This window comes from Saccharomyces mikatae (genome assembly GCF_947241705.1).
Source record: "Saccharomyces mikatae IFO 1815 strain IFO1815 genome assembly, chromosome: 15".
Classification (NCBI taxonomy): Eukaryota; Fungi; Ascomycota; class Saccharomycetes; order Saccharomycetales; family Saccharomycetaceae; genus Saccharomyces; species Saccharomyces mikatae.
In genome coordinates this window covers 942,775-967,705 of record NC_079270.1, presented here as the reverse complement: position 1 = coordinate 967,705, position 24,931 = coordinate 942,775, and the positions used below count along the sequence as shown (strand labels likewise).

General features: G+C 36.5%; 8 protein-coding genes and 1 non-coding gene across 9 annotated transcripts; 4 read left to right on the top strand and 5 right to left on the bottom strand.

The window, feature by feature from the left end:
• Window positions 1–3,130: 3,130 nt before the first annotated feature.
• TYE7 (Tye7p) lies at window positions 3,131–3,997 on the top strand (the record flags this gene model as incomplete). The annotated part of the gene is made up of 1 exon (XM_056225976.1): window positions 3,131–3,997. The coding sequence occupies one exon, from the start codon at window positions 3,131–3,133 to the stop codon at window positions 3,995–3,997; it is 867 nt and encodes a 288-aa protein (XP_056079740.1).
• Window positions 3,998–4,702: 705 nt separating this feature from the next.
• On the bottom strand, window positions 4,703–4,775 carry Smki_15.trna19M. Its single transcript has one exon. It is a non-coding gene; the product is annotated as a tRNA-Met (tRNA).
• Window positions 4,776–6,972: 2,197 nt separating this feature from the next.
• On the top strand, window positions 6,973–7,932 carry SMKI15G4720 (uncharacterized protein; the record flags this gene model as incomplete). The annotated part of the gene is made up of 1 exon (XM_056225974.1): window positions 6,973–7,932. The coding sequence occupies one exon, from the start codon at window positions 6,973–6,975 to the stop codon at window positions 7,930–7,932; it is 960 nt and encodes a 319-aa protein (XP_056079739.1).
• Window positions 7,933–8,517: 585 nt separating this feature from the next.
• Window positions 8,518–13,515, bottom strand: RPA190 (DNA-directed RNA polymerase I core subunit RPA190; the record flags this gene model as incomplete). Its single annotated transcript, XM_056225973.1, has 1 exon — window positions 8,518–13,515. The coding sequence occupies one exon, from the start codon at window positions 13,513–13,515 to the stop codon at window positions 8,518–8,520; it is 4,998 nt and encodes a 1,665-aa protein (XP_056079738.1).
• A 799-nt stretch (window positions 13,516–14,314) lies between these two features.
• On the top strand, window positions 14,315–15,295 carry RPA43 (DNA-directed RNA polymerase I subunit RPA43; the record flags this gene model as incomplete). The annotated part of the gene is made up of 1 exon (XM_056225972.1): window positions 14,315–15,295. The coding sequence occupies one exon, from the start codon at window positions 14,315–14,317 to the stop codon at window positions 15,293–15,295; it is 981 nt and encodes a 326-aa protein (XP_056079737.1).
• A 388-nt stretch (window positions 15,296–15,683) lies between these two features.
• Window positions 15,684–16,154, top strand: UBC11 (putative E2 ubiquitin-protein ligase UBC11; the record flags this gene model as incomplete). The annotated part of the gene is made up of 1 exon (XM_056225971.1): window positions 15,684–16,154. The coding sequence occupies one exon, from the start codon at window positions 15,684–15,686 to the stop codon at window positions 16,152–16,154; it is 471 nt and encodes a 156-aa protein (XP_056079736.1).
• Window positions 16,155–16,499: 345 nt separating this feature from the next.
• SMKI15G4680 (uncharacterized protein) lies at window positions 16,500–17,600 on the bottom strand (the record flags this gene model as incomplete). The annotated part of the gene is made up of 1 exon (XM_056225970.1): window positions 16,500–17,600. The coding sequence occupies one exon, from the start codon at window positions 17,598–17,600 to the stop codon at window positions 16,500–16,502; it is 1,101 nt and encodes a 366-aa protein (XP_056079735.1).
• A 277-nt stretch (window positions 17,601–17,877) lies between these two features.
• TEA1 (Tea1p) lies at window positions 17,878–20,157 on the bottom strand (the record flags this gene model as incomplete). Its single annotated transcript, XM_056225969.1, has 1 exon — window positions 17,878–20,157. The coding sequence occupies one exon, from the start codon at window positions 20,155–20,157 to the stop codon at window positions 17,878–17,880; it is 2,280 nt and encodes a 759-aa protein (XP_056079734.1).
• A 451-nt stretch (window positions 20,158–20,608) lies between these two features.
• On the bottom strand, window positions 20,609–24,703 carry KRE5 (Kre5p; the record flags this gene model as incomplete). The annotated part of the gene is made up of 1 exon (XM_056225968.1): window positions 20,609–24,703. One exon carries the CDS (start codon window positions 24,701–24,703, stop codon window positions 20,609–20,611), a length of 4,095 nt encoding a protein of 1,364 aa, XP_056079733.1.
• Between the last annotated feature and the right edge of the window lie 228 nt (window positions 24,704–24,931).

Below are 24,931 nucleotides of genomic sequence, written 5' to 3'. Positions count from 1 at the left end.
AGAATGGTGATTTACTATCCTTAAATAAGTAATCAATTAGTAAACATGTTGGAATAAGTGATTACTACTATACACCTATTCGTATAAATTGAAGTAGAAAAATTCTGATAATAGAATTTACTGCAGTAATGAGATAAAGATCTATTAATTGATCAGAACTTATTATATAAGAAGATGAGTTATCACCAAATTCTTATCATTAACACTCTGATTTATGTCTGAACCTTTTGGTTTAATATAACCAATCAGCGTGTGTTTTATATACCTCTCTTATATAGATTAAGAAGGAACGACTATTCTTAATTATTACAACTTACTAAACAACTAATTATCAACAAAACATATCAAGTAATCCGACATGATACGTTATTGATGTTTCTGGATGGAGAATGAGAAGTGACGACGTAATAATGGGGGTACAGTGAAGTTAGAGATCCATTAGTGGAAAAATTAACTGGTCATTTACATATATAAGGATATGAGTCGTTGTATTGAAAAACAAACAATAGTAAATGCTTCCCCCATCATTTTACTGGTTATGTTTAATTTGAATAATCGGCGTGTGTTTTACATACCTCTCTTATATAACTAGAAGATCTGTTTTAACTCTTAATTGATACTACAACTTAGCTACTAATTATCAACACCTTGAATAAGTGGTTTACTAATTTCCGCATTGGTGACTGTAGTGATTATAAGAAGTATTTAGACGGTATATGTCATAGATGTTGCAGAATAAAAAATGTGAGATATAGAAGAGTTCTTTGAGAAATAAGTGAACTTTTGAAATGAATGTGGAATTCCATTTTCATTATGGCAATGTTATCATATCTGCAGAATATAATAGAAGTTCTCCTCGAGTATATCGGAGTCCGCCAAACGGAATCGATAGTTCTACATAACAATATACTGTTTTATTCTCTTGTTTCATACATTGTGATTCATTATCCTACTACATTATCAATCCGTGCGGTTCGGCTTTCACTAAAGTCAATAACTGTTTCTTAGTCATTATGTCATATTCTTACACTATATATGATAAATATACCAGTAATGGGAGTACTAATCAATAGATGATAGTCAGTTGTTATTTCAACAATAGGAGCATATATATAAACACACCAATTAGACATAACGAATATGTTTAATATATGAAAAAATCTGGTAGTTTAGTATAACTTTAATGTATCCACTAATATTTTATATATGTATTACTTTCAAGTTAATTGTTCAACTAATGAACATTTAACCTCACCCCGCATAAACCAGCCATCTCGAAAGATGGCGCTAATGAGCTAAAACCCTAATTTTGACGGTATCAAATTATTTTGAGTTGATTATATGAGACCACCGATAGTGATCCATCTTGTGTACAGAAATCTGTTATCTTGGACAAGAATGCTTTTACGATATAGGGTCCCCTTAAAGAGATAACCTTATAAGTTTTGCAACCTTTTCAAACAAGTAATTTTTTGTGAAATAGAAAAGAAAGCACTGATAAGATTAATGATCTGCGTATGCTTTACCAAATGTGCGTTTCTTGTAGCACCTGTTCCATAGTATGCTTTTCGATCTAAAAACAAGAACGACAGATAAGCGCGCGCCTACGTTCATACTGTTGCTACCCCGGCCGCGCCTGTTTATTGGTCTGTAAGAAAAGATCTGCATGTTGCACAATGCAGTGAACTAGTTCTTGATATATCATTGGTAAAACGAGAATATTCTTTCTAACTATGCTGATGAAGCAAGACTGAACCTTATCATTTACTTTTCACAATCTTATCATCAAGACGAAAGATGCTGGAAAAAGAGTCTACTGGGTGGCTTAAATAAAATGCGCATTACCTATGTTTGCCACGTGCCCTACTTGTACCAGCATCAGGCGTCAAGCACGAAACAAAGTTTATTTCCATCACGTGTCACACAAGCAATGGGCAAGTAGCAAAGTTAAATCGTTCGTATATGCAATGCCAATCCTACCGTACTGTTGAATGCCAAGGAAGCGAGCGCTAATACCACTCAGACTAACACCTTAATTTCAATACAGAGATTTCGTTTATGTTACAAACACGAGGAGGTCTAAATCCCCTTTTTGGCTACTTTATTATGTCAAAGTACAACTAGTCCGTGAAACAAACATGTCTCAGTCTTGTTTGGGAAAAGAGACATCATCATGCCATACCAAATGTGGTAACTTCCATAAACCGCAGCTCCTTAACACTCATACACCCTCTATTCTACATTACGCTGGGCGGCACTTACCGGATCTGGCAGGCACCGCACAAGTAAGAAAATAAATGACGCACGCACCTAATGTGCGTGTTACACCCAGTGGCATCCGGAGAATCTCTTACTCTTGAAACCGGAACAGACTGATTTCTGAGTTTCACCCGCGGAACAGCATAGCCCAGTTCCGGCCGTCCCACATGCCTTTCTAGAGTGCAATTTGTTGTTATTTGGGCTCGCTTCAATTGCGCTGCCACTCCCCTAACAACGTGGCCTCTCTCCATTCGGTAAGGAATTAAAAATTTGTTCTAGAATGTTCGTGCTGCTGCGGTGGTTTCTTTCCGTACTTGTCATTCATTGTGCCCGCCTACGACCTGTACAATGGGTTTCCGCTCTGCGCACGTTCAGAGTTCACCAAAATAACAACTTCTATTTTTTTATATTTTTCATTTCTTTTTCACGATATTGATGATACCGTGTCTGCGACATTTCCATTCTTAGTAGGAACGCAAAACGCAACGTTTGCTGTTAGTTTTTTCCCACCTCTATTTCCTTTGCTTTTTTTTTTCACCTCAACAATCAAATGTACTTATATAAACTTCTTTTGTTATCTCCAAACTTTAAACATATTTACATCCGTTCCCCCTTCATATATCAATTCACGAGAAAGTAAACCTATTTCACTTATATTCTTATCTTATATTTCCCAACCATCAACCTTTATTCTTTACATATTTCTTTCATCTATTATTCTTTCTTATTAGACATAAAATACCACAAGCAATACCAACTTAAAGTCGCTCTACTTTACTACTATTTTTTTTTTGTTCACTTCAATAACTTTTAGTGCAAACAAAAATAAAAACTAATAACATACTATCAAATCTCTTCAAGTTTAACAATTATGAACTCTATTTTAGACAGGAATGTTAGATCTAGCGAAACTACTTTAGTTAAACCTGAATCTGAGTTTGACAATTGGTTGTCGGATGAAAATGACGGGACTAGTCATATGAATTCCAACAAGGACTCTTCATCTGTCCTTTCTGCATCTTCTTCTACATGGTTTGAACCATTGGAAAACATCATCTCTTCTGCATCTAGTTCCTCGATAGGGTCTCCCATCGAGGACCACTTTATCTCTTCTAGTAACGAGCAATCTGCTCTTTTCCCAACCGATCAGTTTTTCAGTAATCCTTCCTCATACTCACATTCACCTGAGATTGGCACCTCGATAAAAAGAGAAGAGGACGACAATGCTCTTTCGCTGGCTGATTTCGAGCCAGCTTCGTTGCAATTGATGCCTAACATGATGAACAATGATGATAATACCTCACTTAAGAACGAAATCGAACTAAACGATTCATTCATAAAAACAGGCCTGGATACTAAGGAAACAAAAAAGAGAGCTCCAAGAAAAAGACTTACGCCGTTCCAAAAACAAGCTCACAACAAAATCGAAAAGCGTTACAGAATAAACATCAACACAAAAATTGCTAGATTGCAGCAAATAATTCCATGGGTAGCAAGTGAACAAACAGCTTTCGAAGTGGGTGATTCTGTTAAAAAGCAGGATGACGACGGCACTGAAGCTGCTGTCGCCACTCCCCTTCCAGCAACTGCTGCCACAAGCACGAAACTGAATAAAAGCATGATTTTGGAGAAAGCTGTTGACTATATTCTATATCTGCAAAATAACGAACGACTATACGAGATGGAAGTTCAAAGGTTAAAGAGTGAAATCAGCACTTTGAAACAAGACCAAGATTAAAAGCAAATCTGCCCCAGCAGCAGTATTATAGAATCATGATAGAAATTCTTTTCTCTTTTTTTTTTTTGTCTCATGCAATATTTTTGTCTCTTGTTTCGAACGAAGCCCTTTTCAGAACAAGCCTAAATACAAAAAAAAATACAACACAGCTATACCATGGCAAACAAGAAAACAAGCAAAAAAATGAAGTTGGAAAAAATATCTAAAGATAAAAAAAAAAATCTCCACCAAATAAAGGTAAAAAACCATGATGCGTAATCTTCGTACCTTTTTTTTTTCTATTTCATATTACTCAGAATTTCTAATTTTATTCCTTTATATTATACACATTAATGACGCGTGGTTCATAACCAAGAAAGCACAAGACATGACAAAATTCCGCCTTGACTACAAACGGATATATGTATGCCAAAACAGAAAAAAAATACGAATCTTTTTTTTCCCTTTTTAACAAACACATACACCTTAATGATTTATACGAACGAACTCTCCTCAATATTTCTCTTTTTTTCTTATTGCAGTTATTTTTCTATTCATTTCATTCATAACCTCTTTATTATGTCACGCCATAACTAAACTAAATATGAAATATATATTTTCAGCATTATATTCTTAAAGAAGTTTTCTGTACTCTTTGTGTTACCTTTGAGGTGACATCTGGACAAGAGCAAATATAAAAGTTTTTACAGCAAAAAAGTAATCAACTGCTCCAGGGGAGGTTCGAACTCTCGACCTTCAGATTATGAGACTGACGCTCTTCCTACTGAGCTACTGAAGCATGAAAATTTTAATTGAGTAGCAATACGGGAGTACCTAATGACAAGGTTGTCTTAACAATTTTAATATATATGATCTTAGTGAGGTAGCCTGTTGTCATAACGGATTATCAGCTTGATTCACAGCATGTTAGTCAACCTATATATTATATAAGATATGGATTATAGTAAATGGTCGAAGCGCAGGATCTCAGATTGTTGTAATATAAATCAACTATCATCTACTAACTAATATTTACGTTACTAGTATTTTATCATACATGGTGATTTCGTATAACCGAGGCCCCTAACTCAGCACGGTAGGATCCATGGAACTAGAAAAATGGCTGAAACAACCCTGAGTAAGGTTGGTCGCAAGCAAAGTATATAAATAGTAATATTGTTGATAATTAGTAGTTTAGTAAGTTGTAATAATTAAGAATAGTCGTTCCTTCTTAATCTATATAAGAGAGGTATATAAAACACACGCTGATTGGTTGTATTAAACCAAAAGGTTCAGACATAAATCAGAGTGTTGATGATAAGAATTTAGTGTTAACTCATCTTCTTATATACTAAGTTCTGGACAATTAATAGATCTTTATCTTATTAGTGCAGGAAATTCTATAATTAGAATTTCCCTACTCCAAGTAAATTGGTATCACCATAAGAATGTTAGTATTAATTTACTCAACATCATTAGTATCATGTTAAAGAATGTTCGTCATCAACTACAACAATTTATATGAATAAATGTATAGTGGTAATCACTTATTCCAACAAATATTTAAGATCTACGAGGTAGTCTACACACATGGAAATGGAGCAACAAAGAATAGCTAATAGCTCAGACTCGTTCAGCGGCTTTGATAGTTTTCTACGCGACAAAAGGTTGTCCTCCGAGATGGATCCAAGTGGCCGGAAAATCTGATTCTAATATAATGAAAGTTCAAAAGCATGATACTCAAGATGGCCTATTCGACCAATGGGCCCGTTGAATAAAACTTAATATACAACTAGACGTTCTTGCTTGCTAGTGACGTATTTACTTTTTTTGGAAACGAATCAAGTAATAGTTAAATTCGGAATAAGGGTGGGAATATATTTCAATACGTGCAGCAGCAGCCCAGTAATTCAATATGACGAGAAAGGAAAAGTTCTGGGTGATGCAGTAAAGTTTGCATAAAACACTAACATGTAATAGATCCTTCAAGTCTCCGAGAGACTTTGAGAGACAATCAGGCTATCAGGGCTGCTGCTCATCTACTATACCCACACAGCGGTATGTATGTCTTGATATGCCTATTGGGGTGTTCCGATTTCCGACTAACATACAGGCCCTTATGTTAACGTGGTACGCTGCGCATTTTTTCAGAACGACCATCTGGGGTCTCACGCCAGTACTGCCTTCTTACTCTAGGCGACAATACCGTTTAGCTCTCCGGTCAACTGATAGGCCTGAGAAATACCCGCGTGCGGATATTTGTAAGCGCCGTGGCCCCTGGAACTTGGACCAGCACTATCAGCGGCTAAAATGCCTCGAGCAGCATGCCCACTCCCACGCGCTCCCACGTACGCCCACGCCTCTTAGATCCAAGCCTCAAATCAGCCGACACCTTAGATGCGTGGATATTTCGCACTTTCCGTCCGCAGCGATCTCCGTCTACCCCGCTCATTTCTTTTCCTGAAGAAGAAATGAGAGCGAATTTTTCTTCGTCGTGTCTCTCAGCGGCTTTTCGCGTTCCTCTGCGAGTTTTCTTTTAAGGATGCGCGTCCTCTCCAGTCTATGGTTGAAAAAGAAAAAAATTGAAAAATTTTCAAGATACGTTAATGGGAAAACTGCGATGCGATATCCTGGAACTCGAAGGTGACATTACATTTTGACTGAAAAGAAGATAAAAAAAAACATTCTAATCATATTGCTGGTCTGGGATTATTAGTTTTTCTTTTTTTACGTTTTTCTTTTCACTTCACTTTAAGGCCCTCTCATGTCGTAATTGAAAAATTTTTTTTTCATCTGTTTTCGTTTTCTTGCCTCGTAGCAATGATTTTTACTTTCAACTGTCTTTATCTCTTGCTTGTAATGTGCTTTCTTGAACTTGATAATAAGCCCTCTATTGCTCACCCATGGCAGTGAATCCTTTATTAGCCAACTTACAGTAATACAGCATCGCTAAATACCTACTCGTTTCCCGCTGTTTTCTTGGGCAAAAAAACATTATGACTATCCTAGAGCAGCTTAATGACACAAACACTCCCCAGAGGTTAGACAATCATATATTTTTCGGTTCCATCCATTCCCTAACGCATACGGATTTTCTACTCGAAAACAACATTAAGTTTTTCATAAACGTTGATATATCGACCGAAATACTATCACATATCTATCATGAAGTTCGCTCCAACATGGCCGATGAAATAGTGATTGTGAACATTGATAATGATTCTCAAATACCAACAGATAACGATTTAATAAGCTCCTACCATTGGCAGAATACTTCACTTTTACAACAATTGATCCATAATCTCGATTTCCTTAGCGGTGTTAATAATAATGGTGAACCACTTACTCCACCACCAGAATCTCATTACCGAAACGCATACGTTCAGTTCGACCATTCCAATGACTCAGTGTCAACACTAGATAAGCTTCTGTATGGCAACAAGTCCGAATATACTCGCACAAATATTTTTCAAGTGGCCAACGAAGCCAAATTCCAAGTCTTTAACGATCTAATTACAATTTTCAAATACTCTATTATTCAAAGCGAGAATACTGACAGTAATATACTTATTCTTTCAGAGAATGGTAGTTGCGATGAAAACTTGATAAGTCTACTGATGTCTAATGTTTTAAAAGCAAATCCGACTTTCAATGTTTATCAGGCTCTGCAGTTCGTAAAATCTATTGCAACAATTCCTGAGACGGTAAGAGATGAGAAAATTTTATGGGCCACAGGATTCATCAACTATCAAGAACTAATAAAAAAAAATGAAATGTATTGGGGGTTAGGTTCACAAAAGGGTCTCAGACTTACATCTTTTGCCTCCCCGATATCTAATGTGGAAAGAAAACAAAGAAGACGTGACGACTCCAACATCATTCGATCAAAACTGCCACAACGGAAACAAAACTCCTTCTGCTCTACAGAGAGGCCTAAAAGGGCTCGCTGTGATTAGCACAATGAAGGGGAAGACCAAACCAATGTCTGCACCTAACGAACTACAACAATATCAACATAACACTAAAACCAATTCAAAAAAGCTAGAAATGTATATATGGACAAATGCATAAGCATTGACAGGTTCCTTAATTATGTACCATAATAATGACAAACTATCTTATCACAACATTAAAAACCGCTTCTTCTTTCAATTGCTCTTCACTCCTGTGACAAATAATTTTAGATATGAAACACTCTGTCCAGGATATGCAGGGTAAGTTAAGGGCACTAACAATTAATCATAAGTCAGTGACTGTGTCACATATGTATAAACACAATATTAAATTTATAAGGTATAAACAACTCTCTATACATGTATAGTTTACACGCATATATATCTGCTCGATGACGGTGTACTTTATAATCCCCTAGCTTTCTTAATTTACATAACACACAAGATAAAAGAGGTAAAAACCAGATAGGAATGAGGATGGTATTCTAATAATACTACTCTTTCGCATATTCTTTCCCCTCTCTTTTGACTTTCTCTTTTCAATACTAATATTAAATCGTAATAATTATGGAACCTTTTTGCAAACTTCTAAGCAGCATTTGGAACCTTTGCCAACACATCGAATGAACCTGTACCAACATTATTCAATTTTCCTACCACAATCCTAGCAGAAGGACTATCTAGTTGTTCACGTTCATTATCCAGAACGGCCTTGGTCAAGAATTGACAAGTAGTTTCATAGGACATCTTCATAAACGATGAAGTAGATGTTTCCATACCTTGTCTATTGAAGGCCAGGTAGGTACCTTGTCTAGTCATCATATCAGCAATAAGATCTAGATGACGGAAAGAAACAGATATAGCGTAACGGGAGAAAACGTTATTAATTTCATTCACAATGGTATTTCTGGCAGCTTCTACACCATATGTTTTCAAAACAGCAGCAACATCATTGGATGTAATACCATCAACGTCAATAAATGCTTCTTGATCCCACATAGCTTGGAAATTAACACCTTCTGTAACAAGTACACGTTTTCCATTCTCAGGTTCTGGATGAACACAACGATCAATGTGGGGAATTTGTCTAATGATAGATTTCCTACAAATTTCTTCGACAATATTAACCATCAGTAACTTTTCTGTTTCTGCAGCCAATTCTAACTTAAATTCACACCATTTACCCGATTCATCATCGAAGTTGTATTTTGTAATAAACCTATGATGAGAAATTATGGCCGATTGACGATCACGTTGCATCTTACTCATATTCTTGTTAGCTTCCATAATACTCTTATTAATTTGTTGATTCATGTCAATGTCTTCATCAGAGTCAGAATCAGAATCACTTTCTTTATCGGAATCAACACCTTCTTCATCAGAAGATTTTTCAGCTTCTCTCATAGTTTCAATTTCATCCTCATCCGGTTCATCATATGAAACTGCTTGCTTAGTTTTCTTATGACTTTGTTCTTCATCATTGTCTTCTTCTAGTCTTTTCGTGTTCAAAGAACTGCTTGCAACATCAGTTTGCATTTTTGGTACTGCAACACCAACTTCTGGTCCTGTCGTCTTCTTTTGTTTCTTAATTTCCTTCACAATAGCAGCTTCTAACAAATGTATGAATTGTGTAGATATTACATTTTGTAACTCTTCTTTAGAAACATCGTATTCTTCATTGTATTCGTCGTTGTCAAAGAATCTCATATGAATAACATACGAACGAGCCGCATTTCCACCAGTAGTATTTGAAGTACCGGTAGTTTCAGTGACTATCACCTTATCTATCACTTCCGATAATAGAACTTTTGAAATTGACTTACAGAAAGTATCTGCTTGCTCGTCAGAGACATCATCCCAAATAGGCAATGTCATTTGTGGAGTCTTAATAGCAGCAGAAGCAGTCATAACAATTTCTCTTAAACGAGGAATACCAAGAGTCACATTAGCAGCACCGTGACCAGCAAAGTGGAAGGTATTTAGCGTCATTTGTGTTGAAGGTTCACCAACAGATTGCGATGCGATAATACCAACAGCTTCACCTGGATTAATCAAAGAACGCATATATTTTAGTTGCATCAATGCCCTGAACTTCTTTTCGTTGACACCATCTGCCGATTTGAACAATTTGGAACCCTTGTCCAAGAAAGATTCCAATTTATCTTGGAAGTTTTCAGAAACAGACCCCAAATATTTAGCAGGATTATATTTTGCTAAAACAGGGTCATATTTTATAGATTGTTTGTAATGAGGCTCTTTAATATGTTTCTTTCTGTACTTCAAAGTCTTTTTGGAGTATTTCAGGGCTGATTCAACATCCAAATGTTCGATAAGTGCTGACGGGTTGTACTTCTTTAATAATGCGTAGTAGTTGTCCAAGCAGAACTCGAATTGAGTCATATGCGACTCCTTAGTAATGTCGATGGCGTCACCACCATACATAAATTGCACCAAGGTACCATCCGCATCTCTTATACTGTTATCGTAAGATACATGGACACCTTCTAACTGTTTTGTCAGGCAACGTTGCAAATAACCGGATCTAGACGTCTTAACGGCAGTATCGATTAAACCTTCACGACCAGCCATACAATGGAAATAATATTCTTGTGGCTTGATACCAGAATAGAAACGACCTTTAACATAACCACCAGCCATAGCATCTGTCTCGTAAGGTTTAAAAGAAGGCAAGGTTTTACCACTGACCATTACTGGTACTCTTCTACCTTCTAAAGCTTGTTGACCCAACAGACACATAATTTGAGAAACATTAACGTTAGAACCTTTGGCACCAGAAAGGGCCATCGCTTGCATGGAATTATATGGAAACTTTTTCATAGTACCGTCTGGTACACATTTGGAAACGACCTGAGAGGTGATGGAATTAACCTTAGATGATGTAACTGCATCAAGAATGCCTGACTTATTATTATCACGCAGTATTTCCTGTAGCCTCTTTAACAACTCTGGGTCATCTGCTGGGGTATCTTTATCTAAGTTAGTAACCTCCGCAGCGGCTTGACGACCAGTATCAACGGACGTCTTCAAGATGTCAGTTCTCCACTTGTTACCTTCCGCTGTTAAACGCAAGTCATCCATACCACACGTAAATGCTGTAGCGGTAATATAATTGGTAAATAATCTACCCAACACAGATAGTACTTTGGCAGCGACTTCTGGGCCATAAACCTCATGCAGTGAATGAACAATACCGTACTTAGAAGCACCATACTGTGACTTATCTAGAATACCACATAGCAATGCACCATCCTTAAAGAGAACTTCGTTTTCCAAAGAGCCTTTACCCCAATATTCGTTCTTAATCTTATTTTTAGATAATAAATTAATACCAGGCATATCTGGAGGGGTGACATTCAGCAATACTGTTGTGATGATTTGTTTACCAGTCCATAGTGGATATGGTTTGAATATGGTTGGAGGTAAAGTAACTATCTTAGATCTTGTGGTATGTCCATCTTCAGGACGAATACAGCCATAGATATATTGCTGATATTGTTCTCTGGTAAAGAAGCTGTCTTTACTTGTCAACCAAACACCAGCAGAAATATGATCTTGAATTAAACCTCTTACTGGGGAACCAGACGTTGGTGTCAAATACTGAGAATCAGTGTTTGCTAAGTTCAGTGCCTCTGCTCTAGCATTTTCATTCTGTGGAAAATGCATATTCATTTCATCACCGTCAAAATCGGCGTTATAGGCACCTGTATTAGCATAATGTAATCTCAAGGTCTTTTCATTAGGTAACACCCTAACTTTGTGACCCATCATGGAAGCTTTATGCAAGGTTGGTTGACGATTCATAAGGACTACATCTCTATTCTTAATATGACGATAGACCTTTTTGTTTAAAGTGTGGGTGGAAACATTTGAAGATGGTGTCAAAAGTTGATTAGCTAACGCCTTACGCTGCTCTAGAGACATACCAATCAAGGAAACAAGAGAACCATCTTCATTCTGAATTTGAGTAGCACCAGGCCATTTATCAGGACCGTTGATGACAGCTTGACGTAACTCTGCAATGTTATAAGCGGTTACTGGTTCTGGGTAGGTCAACTTAACAGCAAAAACAGGTGGGACACCAATTTCGTTAGTTTCGATATTTGGGTCGGGAGAAATAACAGAACGAGCAGCATAGTTAACACGCTTACCCATCATGTGCTTTCTAAATAAACCCTCCTTCTTTTCCAGGGCTTGTTTTACACCAGGAACTGGAACTTTACCACTAGTTCTTCCTTGGGCTTTGGTAGAATCAATAAAAGCATTTACATCGTTTTGAATAGTGACAAAAGCATTCATTAATCTACTGAAAATCACTCTTCTGTCTTCCAAGGAGACTTTGTCCTTTTGCAATTTCGATAAATCATCGTTTAAGTCCCTAATCAATAATGAGGTAGTAAGAACCTTTGATAACAATTGATTTTGAGAGTTTTCATGAACTTCTTCACCAAGCTTGGAAGGCAAGCGGAATCTAGTTGGCGGAACAACAATAACATCCATAAAAAAAGAGTCTGCTTTGACCAATTTTCTTGATAGGTTAGGCCTCGAGTGAAATACATACTGTAGAACACATTGTTCTTTTCTGAAAACAGTCTCCAGAATATTTTTCACCTCAGTAGATAAGATATATGTTGATCCTGTTCTTGGTCTAGCGGCAGGGTTTCTACCAACATCAAAACTTTCTTCTTCATTTGCAGACTCTTCATTAGAGCCATCCAATTTCTTGGCCTGCTTTTGCTTCTTAATCATATCTTGACGAATGAAACCTTTTACTCTGTTGTTTGTAATTTGTTTTTCATTCAATGCAGTTTCAAAGATTTTTGTAAAACCATCCTTTCTGAATTTTGGCGAAAACATACCACAGTTATCACACTTACCTCTAGATAATAGTTTCTTATGAAATTCATGAACCAACTTCTTTCTTTCATCATTGACAGTAGCGGTAAAAGAGCCTTTTTCTGTAGTTCTGCCATCCGACAAAGCTTTAGCAATAGCCAAGTCGACATATTCTGAGCGCTTACTTTTCAGTTCATTTAGTAGAGTGGAAGAGATGTCTCTCGATTGTTTACCCTCTTCACCATCCATTTCATCTTCATTATCTTCAATAGCTTCATCGCCAGTGTACATACTGCTGTTAAGAGAGCCCAGTGTTATTTCATCTAGTTTGTAAGATTCGTCTATCAAACCGTACTGTAACAGTCTCAATTTACATGCGTAACGGTGAACTTCCACTGACTTCAAACGGAAATGATGACAGAACAAACATGATGCTCTCAAATAAATATATAACTGGTTAAAGAACAATGGATTATAACAAGGGACAGGTAGTTCAATGTGACCTTGATGACCAGGACAAAATTTTTCATCCAAACCGCAAGTGGAACACAAATTCCTTAAGAAGGCCCCTAAGGCTAAGTCATATAGACCGCCAGATACTGGATGGCCCAAGTTATCTAAAACTGTTGGATTGGTAATTTGCTTTGCGGATAGGTTTCTAATCTCTTTAGCAGTTAGGATCCCGAAATCAACGGATGTGATTTCAGAACCAACTGGTTTAGAAATATCCATTTTTCTTTCTTGCTTCAATTATAATCGAAAATACGGACAAAAAAAAGCAGAAAAAGGGCAAAGTTTCAACTGTATAGTTAATGGAAACCTGAGACCAGAAATGTTAGCGCAGTTCCTTTGTTTTTGATGAAGAGGTCAAACAAAATAAAAGAATCTCTTCTTCAAGAGATGAGATGAGATTTGAAAAAAAAAATTTTCTTTTTTTTTATTTTTGCCAAAATTTTTCACTGAATAATACCGAAGAGAACGGGTAATGAAAGTTAATGAAGAGAATAAGCGTTCATGTGGATGAAACGCAACGCTTAGATCCATTCTTAAAATGTTCTCGACTAATATAATCAAATAGTGACTGGACGCATGAAGAATATCAAGATATTTAGAACTATGTCTTTTACGGTCCTGTGATAGCGGACAAGATTTTAGCGTGATTAAATCTTATCCTTATAAAGTCAAACTCTGATACAAAACCAAGTATTTATGGATTAAAATACAGTACGGAAAATATTTGATGTTTTGCAAACTTGCTGAAAATGCTTTGAAGTACCTATAGTGTCGCATTTGAGTATTCTTGACAGTAAATATTACTGTCACTAATGAGTGAAAAATATCGATGAGAAAGTATGGGTGTTGTGAAAAAAAATTTTTCTCTACAGTGGAATACTAATGGCATCGCAGGTATGATAGCTAATCTGATATACATTTGCAATATTATAAAGCAGAAAAGGCTTTGATCACACGCTCTCTCGTCGCTTTTGGTAGTAAAAAAACTAGTCAAAAATACAAGAACTGGAAGTTAATGATGTCACAGGTAAAAAGAGCCAATGAGAATTGCGAGGCCTCAAGGTTCATCAAGAAACACAAAAAACAGGTTACAAACCCCATTGATGATAAAAATGGGACTTCTAATTGTATAGTGCGTGTTCCCATCGCTCTCTACGTTTCTCTGGCACCAATGTATCTAGAAAACCCTTTGCAAGGTATCATGAAGCAGCATTTAAACCCATTAGTAATGAAATATAACAACAAAGTTGGAGGTGTTGTGCTAGGTTACGAAGGCTTAAAGATTCTTAATGCCGATCCTTTGAGCAAAGAAGATACATCAGAAAAACTGATAAAAGTTACACCAGACACCCCGTTCAGTTTCACTTGGTGTCATGTAAATCTATATGTTTGGCAACCACAAGTTGGGGACGTCCTGGAAGGTTACATTTTCATTCAATCAGCTTCACATATTGGTCTTTTGATTCATGATGCATTTAATGCTAGTATCAAGAAAAACAATATTCCTATGGATTGGACCTTTGTCCACAACGATGTGGAAGAAGATGCAGACGTGGTAAACGTAGATGAAAATAATGGTAACAATAATAGCGAAGATAACAAGGATAACAATGGTAGAAACAACAGTCTGGGCAAATTTTCTTTTGGCAACAGGTCTTTAGGTCACTGGGTAGATTCTAATGGTGAACCTATCGACGGAAAATTAAGGTTCACAGTGAGAAATGTCTACACTACGGGAAGAGTTGTATCTGTGGATGGTACTTTAATAAGCGATGCTGATGAAGAAGGTAATAGTCATAACGGCACCCGTTCCCAAGCTGAGAGTCTCCCTATAGTGTCAAACAAAAAGATTGTATTTGATGATGAAGTTTCTACCGAAAACAAGGAGAGCCATAAGGAGCTAGATTTACCAGAAGTGAAAGAAGACAACGGTTCTGAAATTGTATATGAGGAAAATACCAGCGAAAGCGATGAAGATGAATCAAGTGATAGTGATTAGGGCGGAGGAAATGAGAAAAATAACATAGATAGAAATATACGTTATTGATATACGCTAATATAAATAATTGAACATTACTGCAATATTAATAGTCGCTCGTCCTGCATAAAGTGTTAATCCGCAGCAAGGTCGATACAATACCAATAAAAAATGAAGTACAATTCCGAATTACATTTGGCTCAAATATAACGTAAACAGTATTTTTTTTAGTGATGTCATTATCGTTATATTTTCAAGGAAGGAGCGTCTAAAAATGGAGAAAACAGCGACACAAAATATAATTCCAACACTGGCATAAATGAATTATCAGGTAATGAGGGGAACTATATATCTTTTAGATACTTTCAATAACACAAGACTTGTATGAATTAAAGCCTGCCCAAGAAAAATGTCAAGACAAGAAGGTGGTTGCGTTACAAAACGTCTACAGAATGAATTACTACAGTTACTTAGTTCTGCAACGCAGAGCATTAGTGCGTTCCCTGTAGACGATAACGATTTAACGTATTGGGTGGGATATATTACGGGACCTCAAGGAACGCCATATAGTGGCCTCAAATTCAAGATTTCATTGAATTTTCCTGAAAACTATCCCTTCCATCCACCGAAGATTAAATTTGTGAGTCCAATGTGGCATCCAAATGTTGATAAAAGTGGAAACATATGTCTTGATATTTTGAAAGAGAAATGGTCTGCAGTATATAATGTAGAAACAATACTATTATCACTACAATCCTTACTGGGTGAGCCAAATAACAAGTCCCCACTAAATGCTGTGGCAGCAGAGCTTTGGGATACAAATATGGTAGAATACAGAAAGAAATTGCTCGCCTGCTATGAAGAAATTGGCGACTACTGAATTGAAAAAAAATTAAGTACAAAAAAGATATTGAAAGGAATATTAACCACTTCAAACTCTCAAGGCATTTTTCCTGAGTCGTAATACAATCAATAACCACACTGATAACATAACAATCGAACAGATAACTAATAAAAAGAAAAACCCTTAAACATATACGAATCTATATACTAAACCATAATTATAATATATTAAATGTGTTTCAAAAATAAAAAAACCATAATTTAAACCTTAACCATTTAAAGCGTCTCATGTGCGCGCTACCTAACGAGACTTTTATATTCTGTATCTCTCAAATTTACCCATTTAACCATGAAAAAGATACGCAATTATAAAGTCGCTCCTTCATAGGTATTTTTCAAAATGTTTGTCCTGTAACCAACCCACCTTTTCAAATGCAGCAAATAACCGTGATGCTTTATTAACGTCTATTCTACAAGCCTTTTGAGCATCTGTCCTCCTGAATGGCAACCCCCTTTTGGATCTATGTACTTTTTCTAAAAAAAACCTTCTTTTTGAATCCAAATAAAGGTCACATGGGAGTCTCAGGATTTGTGCAAGAATCAATTCTGCAGGGTGCAGATGCTCCTTAAGAGGATCATGACTCAGGTCCATCGGAGAACCTTTCCATTCCACTTTTAAAACTTTATTGTTACCATTGGGTAAAGTGCGTGAAGGGGGTGAATAATCTGGCAACTTTTCCCACGACATACTTGGGATATACTTTGGAACATTATTCACCACGCCCTGTGAGGCTAGTGGTGAAGAAATACTATGAAGAGGCCTTTTAATTTGACGTATTGGAGTCACTGATCTAACAGGAATTTCTTGAGTGGAGCTACTTTCTTCATCATAATTTTCAAATCCGCTTTCATCGTTATCGTACAGCTCCCTTGATTTTTTCTTAATTTTCCTATCGTATCTTCTTCTCTTGGGTAGTACTTCTGAGCTGATGACAGGTTTTGCCATTTTCAGTCTTCTATTTTCCTTGACAGGCATTCTTTTCATCGTCTTCATATTTTGGAAGAAGCTATATTGCGATAAGAAATTCCTCGTATTGCAGTTATATCTCTGAGAGTTTAGACCTGCTTGCCAAACAGGGGTCAACATGATTAGCTCACCATGGTCGCGTTTATTTATTCCGATCAATTGAGGTTGATTTACAATAGACGATTGTTTCAGTTTAGGCGACAATGGTGGTGAAGGTATTAGGTAGTCATCGGCACTTGCGTCGATAATATGTACATCGCTACTATCGGATATAGATTCATGCGAGGGTTCTATCAAGTTCAAACTCTCCTCAATATTATCCCTGACCATCGTAAACCTCTGTACTTGCTGGTGGAGTTTGTAACCTAATCTGTGAGAAGCGGGATTTCCGCTAATACACCCATTTAATTGCGAATGTTCCGGTGCTGGAGAATGAAATTGTATGTTATCGAGCATTATAGTCGAGTTGAAACGTCTCTTCAAATATGTGTTATGCTTCAGCTTCCAGTAACGCTCTCTGAGTACCTAAACTAGAGTATATATCTTAGATATATAAGATCCCGTAAAATTTTTCAACCCAGGCTATGCTAATTGAAAATCCTTCTAGAAGAGCCACAAAATAAGAAAAAGAAACGTTGATATGAACATTTCTTTTTTCCAGGGACCCCGCGCCTGTGCACCGCATCGCCTTTTAGCCGCCGATAAGGAAAAGATGGTAAAAGAAAATGGCTCGTCAGAGCTTTTGCGGTGTTCCCACTCCAAACAACTCTCTGATAAGATCGTCAATCTCGTGAGAAAGTGAGAAATCGTGTGTGTAGTTAATGTTTCCAACTTGATTCAACATCTGGTTTTCTTGTTCTGTTTCCAGTTCCGTATCTTCCTGTAGTCTTTTCGGCAGCTCATATGCCGGATATAACTGTGTGTAAAAGATATGATTGAAAAAGTCCAACTGTGTGTTCCACGAGTCTAGCTCACTGGAACGTGTTTCTTTCAGCTTTTTCAAACAGTTGATGGCCAATAGACATGAATAAAGTTGGTAAAGGTTGCCCTTCGTATAGTTTCCAAATTTCTTCCCGAAGTTATCCAGCAAAGTCTTCAAATCATCAATGATCTCTATAACCACTGTTTCAGATTCTTGAGAGTCTTCTATAAACGGTTTGTTGAAGGTAAGCCGCACTATATAGTAGCAATACCAAAAATAGGATATAGTGGGGTCTGTGGATACATCATCGTTCTCGATAAGAGCCTTGGACCATTGTAAGAACTCCGGTAAAGATTGTCTCCAATTATAAACTTGAGAATTGAAAGTGTTCAAACACTTCAGTTTTTGGGCTATGTCCTCTGATTCGATAAAAATTTTAGAGGTAAAGATTTGCACAAGTCTTGATAAGATTATTAAATTTTTTAAAGGCAAGGATATCTGTAAAACATGTGTTCCAATAAACCTGAACTCTTCCGTACCATTGACTTCCGGCAGTTCATCTGATTCTGGCATGGTAGAGTTACTAACGCTTAGAGTGGAGGTTCTACCCAACATTAAGCAGATAAAATGATCTGCTATATAGCAACCCCAGTAAATTCTTGATCTTATTTCTAATTCGCTTTGAGTCAACTGCAAATTGTTGTCATCAACATACCAGACTTTGGGATCTAATTGAAACCCCATATCATAGCCGACCCTGATAGCTAGACCGGAGAAATACCATCCTAACTGGTTATTTCCCTTCCCCAACTCATAGAAGGCTAAACAAAATAAGGCTTGGACAGTGGTGATACGGGCTGTACTTTGTTCATCAAAGACGAGCTGCAGTAAAGTCTTCTTACTCCGTTGATAATATAGTTCTGAGTATTCTTGTAGATCAGGAGTAAGCCTCGAACCCACAGCACACATGGCATAAATCAACTCGACGGAACAGTAATTTGAGTCTTCATAGTTATTCTTAGAGTGATTGAAAAAGCCATAAAGAAAACTTTCTCTGTGAACGAAAATGAAATAACCAGGGTACAACCACTTGTAAAAATTGGAAAGTGATTTCAAAATCCTTGGATCATTATTGATAGAGTTAGGATTATCGTCATTCAGTCCTCTTACAATAACGGTGGTCTTCAAATCCGATATACGCTTCTTCAATTCACCATTAGCCAAGATGGGATTATTTGCTGCAATACCATCCGTAAAGGAAGTAGATTCTGCAGATGCTACCAATGAAGTAGCAGGCAACAGAATCTCTGATTTAGCTGGTTGTTTAAGTTTATAGCTTACCGGTCCTTCAGGGTAAAGACTTCCCTTTACTAACGGTTTCTTTTTTTTTTCACCCTGTGGTGTTATTGATCTTCGTACGAGTAACTGATCATCAAGAGACTCTGTGAAATTTTGCTTTTGGGTATTGAAAAAAGTCGAATTCAAGCTTGGAGTGTCTGTTTGTTGTTTGAATGACGACATGGATTGACTAGCCTTATCATTATCAACAATGAATGTACCTCTAGTTGCAGGAATTGGAAGTGAGGGAGTGTGGTCACTATAGCCGATTAAAACTTGGGAACTGTCTGGAAGAGCTGACATCACGTCACCTACCATCATTCGATTTAACATTTGTTCATCGTCAGGGTAGATTTTCTGAACGAGGTTTTTTAAGTTGGTCTCTAGCTGAGCAATATGACTTTCCAAAGACTTTACATATTTATTAGTGTAACGTTTTTTTCTTAAGTCCTCATCATTAACATTACAAACTAGTTCCAACCTTGAACAGTTTCCGCAAGGAAAACCTAAATCACATTTTTTCCTTCTGTTTCTACAATTCGTGCATGCAAGCCTCTTTCTATTACTATTGCCATCAACAGGCGTATTGACCGCTGTTCCGGACCGTATATTGATTGCTGAAGAGCTCCCAGAATTTTCTTCGTTTGAGCTTGTATTTGAACTACTCAAAATGTTATTGGTTATATCAGCTGATAAAGCTCTTTTAACCATGTGATTTTTCTCAATTTTATTTTGCCACAATGGCACCGTCATTCTTTGGTTCAAATGATAATACAATCTTTGCTTATTTCAATATCCGTAAAGAGAGTAAATATCAGTTCACCCATTTAAAAAAAAAGTGTTCATAAAACTAATCGAAAACCATTCAGGCAATCATCAGCCCATATCTTGTTTTCCTTTTTTGGTCTCATCGCTGATTGCAATCTGCTGAAAAAAAAAAAAAGAGCGAAAGAGACTTTAGCTTGCGTTCTTGTCATCGAACAATCAAATGAGTCACGAAAGCACAAACAAGAACTTTTATACTGCTTCCTCAAAAGCTAAATTCTATCCTTGTCCTATTGGATTTTTTAAGTAAGCTTGTTGCGAGACACAGTTTATGTCTTAAAGCGTATATACGTAGTCCATTACAAAAGGAGCTTTATGCACAGAAATACTCCTCGAGAGCTCCTGTAACTGCCATATAAGAGACTATTGATACAAGAAATTATAGTTCATCGTGCAAAGGAATGGCTTTGTCGTTATTTTGATCACTACTCTCGCTTTGTTGAGAAACTTCTTCACCGCCAAGAGAGGATACATACGCATTAACTTCTTCTTTCCATTCAGCAACAATTGCATCATCAGCGATCAATTTTTTCTTATAAGATCCCTTGAGAAATCTAATTGGAACCTCAATTTGTAGGTTATTAACCAAATCTTGGCCAATATTGACAAGAGATCTAGCATCTGTAGATATACGTTGATAGTGAATTCTGTATTTATCACCGGCCTCTAATTCACGAAACCTCTCTAAGTTTACAAGAAAGCCCGGTTCAGAAGAGTAAAATTCTAAATCATTCTCTCTTAGCATTTTCTCCCAATACCCCTCTTTCCAATAACCATCACCACTCATCCGAAAAAGTCCTAAAGGAGCACGCTTGAGGTCTTGAAATTGAAACATATCAAAGGGATCAAAAGGCGTTTCAGTTGGTGTCATATAGATTATTTTGGAGATATTCTGAGGTATAATGACATCTAAGAATAAAAATTTGGAGACGTCTATTCTTCTTGAAGAAAATCTTTGCGGTCTCAACCATAGCGGCCACTCATAATCCAGGAAAATGATATTGCCTCTCATTTCCTCTGAGGAACTTATGTATTCGCATGACTTTTTTAAAGACTTGGAAATAAATGGCTGATTGAGGACGAAAAAATTTACTTTTTGAGTCTTAGAACATTTAGATAAAATGGACAAAATCATTAGCTTATATTTCTCTTCCTCTTCTTGTCCGGCCTCTAGAACAGTGAATATATTGATAGTTGTCTCATCGTCACCATCTTCCTTGTATTCTTCTTGATGTGAAGGTTCTTCTGCAATTTGAACAGCAATTTTCTGTGGGCAATAGGACAGTATGTCCAACGATTCTGATGGAGTAAAGTCTGGATGCCCGTCAATAGAAAAAGACTGAACAGAATACCTTGAATCACAACTTCTTATATTACCACCCTTTAAGAACCTGTCGGTATGAAATTGTCCGTAACCAAAAGTTTTCATCGTTATGGTCTTGTCAATAACGTTTCCATCGTGATCGACAAGTGCTAGACATACCCCTCCTATACCATCAATATTGCCGGCTGAAAGGACTGTTTTGTTAGAGAAAGCATGTACTTCTATGAGCAATTTTTTCAAATAATAATTATTACCTATAACGAAAGAGGTTGGGGCATTCATTTCGATATCCACCCTCAAATTGAACTTGTTATTTTCGGAAGCCACTGACTTGACAATATCTGCATCATCAACATATATTCTTCTAATAGGAACAACGTTTAATTCTAGAGTCGGCATTAAAATTACCTGGATATTAACAAATTTCAAAGATTTAAACTGCTCAACAAGTGAAAGAATCAGTTGTGATCTTTCTTCAAGCGGGTCTAAGATTAACAGTAAATCTATAGAAGTTGATTTTCCATCTTCAAACATTGTCAAATTATTTGGCTCAAAGAAGTGGCTCAAATCCATTCTAGGTAAACTTCCTTCAGTAGTATAATCAATACCATTACCATATATACGTGTACCTTGGTAAAACAGTTTAGTTAAAGTTGAGGAGATCATTTCTATTAAATCTGGATCAATTCTTTCTTCAGAAAAACCAGGGAAAAGTAAGTCCAACGCAAAAACTGAATCAATAGTTCTCGTAGCTTCTCTCTTTATAATTGCTTCGAAATGCTTTGTTTCTGGAACTTCATTTTCATCAAGATGAATAAATCTACCGTTTAGAACAAAAAATGGACCCTTCTCCAGTTCGAATAATGGAACATCAGGAAGCCATTCATAGAGGTTTAACTGCTTTAGGACACTCCTGTTGTATATCTTACTTTTTCTCTTATTAAATCTCAATTCATAAACAAGTGTTTTTATTGAGCCTATTGGATCATTTTGGGAAAGGCTGTCACGCAATTGAAACCAAATGTCTGAAAAGTTTCCTATATGAATGATCCTAACTCTAACACCAACAAATGAGGAATCTAACAAATTCATCAATCTCTCCAAAGCATGAATGGAACTAAAATCATCCACTAATGTGATAGTATGTAATAGATTATATTTTTCATCCTTAGTGTAAGAGGTTATTCTGTCTGAACATATATTTTTCAATGCTGTATTGTTGGTAGAAGAATAAAGTGAGTCAGCAAAATAATTTGGTGTATATTTATCATGTCTCAGGCTTGCAGATTTATAATGTAATAAGTCTCTCACACTAATTTGCTTGTTTTTCGAAGAGGAAATGCTCAATTCCTTACGAATAAAGTCAGTGTCCTTCTTTATAACTTTGGCGATTAAGTAGTTCCAAGTATTTTTTTTGAATGGATAAATCTCACCATTTATAATGATTGACGTCTCACCAATTTGAAGCTCATCAAGTAGATGAGGAGTATCTGGAACTGATGTAGACTTTGATGCTTTCTTATTAGAAGTGAGACCGTCAGATAGCAACATTGTTTCCAAAAACGTTTTCAACTCCGTCAAACCGTTAGGAGAATTTTTGAGTTCATAAATTTTATTAACAACGGATTTATCGCTGTCAGAACTGAATGGTAAAAGCCCGACTCTTTGTGGATAGCCCTGAGAGACAACGTTAACCGCACGGACCAATCCACTTAATGCCTCCTTGACTTCACTATCTTCTAAGTGGGCAAAATCTATAGCAAATATTATCTCCGACCAGTTTTGCCTTATCTCAGGCAGCTCGCCGAATTTTGATTTATCGAAAAATGCTTGAACATTATTTTTTAACTCACCATATTGCGGATCATTTTCGATATCGTTAAAATACACTACTGATTCAGAAAATCCTGGAATGGTATGAAGATCCATTTTTATTGGCTGTAAGTTTTGCAACTTCCCCAATGAAAATTGAGAAAACTTATTCAGTAAAACTTTGGCATCCACTTCGCTCTTTGAAGGATCAAGACTTTTTAAAAGATTTGCAATTTTTAGCAAACTCTGATGCTCAATCTTTAAAGCATTAAGCAGATTGTACACGTCTAATGAGGTAATTTTCCAATTTTGTCCGTTAATATAAAGACCTAACATGTTGTAATCAAAACCTTTACTGTTGAGTTTTTCATTACTGGTTATTATGTCTTTGTTGACAGAAGATATCTTGGTTAGCTGTTTAGAAATTAAAGGAAAACTATTAACGATATTTTTAGCAAAATTTAACGTTGTTATAATATCCTTATTATCTTGGTAAAATTTAGAGATCAGTGACGTTACTTTTAAGTCAAGTCCACGTAAATCTTCTAATTTTAGATCATGAAGCTGATCATCATGCTTAATTTCAACTGATATTTCATCAGGTACAGTAGATAAGATTTTCTCCAATTGAGGTATGGAGCTCGTGTTAGAGCCATCTTGTAAAGTAATCTCAAGTGGGAAATCTAATGGATAATCCACGTTTTCTCCCTCAAGAGAACATGTTGCCCTCCAAATAAACCTAATTTTTCCCTCCTCATTCATAGCTTCCATGAACAAATTCCTATTAAATTCTTCAAAATTTAAGTTATGATCCGTGGGGCAGCCATAAAAGATTATTATCGGCGCTTCTGGATTAGCGCCAATAACAACATCATAAGGTTGTATAACATTAATATCTGGGATTTTCTGCTGGCTTATCAAATCCTTAGATTTCAAGTAGAATACATCGTCTGGATTTTTGTACCTATTGCCATTTAAAACAAAATAGCTTCCATCTATATTTTCTTGTTTAGCGTTAAAATTGGTACTGTACTGCATTATACCCATCGGATAAAGACTGACATACAATTCCAGCAGATCAGCTACATCCTCTTTACCGTATCGTTCCTTTAACGCCTTAGCAGTTACCGACACAAGATCCTCTTCATTGTCAATCTCGTCATCTAACCCAATGACCAAAGGATATAATTCTGCTAGTAATTGACCATCAAGATCGTCCAGTAAGTGGACTAAAATAGACCAGATCTGAACTGATTCGGGTATACCATATCGTAAGTTATGAGCCAATGTACTAAGCGGCGTACACAATACCAACCATACCAGCCCTAGTAGTCTCATGATCAACAAAGGCACTCACACGAATACATATGCATATACAATCTTATTCTATTATTCCCCTAGAGCAACTGATCTTAACTACGCTGTAATAACAAGTACACGTATTATGTGTTTTTCACAATTCGGGTAACCATAACCTCAAGAGCATTTAAAGCCTTATGTTTAGCTAAGATATGCTGAGGATTACATCTATACATTACGTGAAAGATCTTGGATGGAAGATCTTGG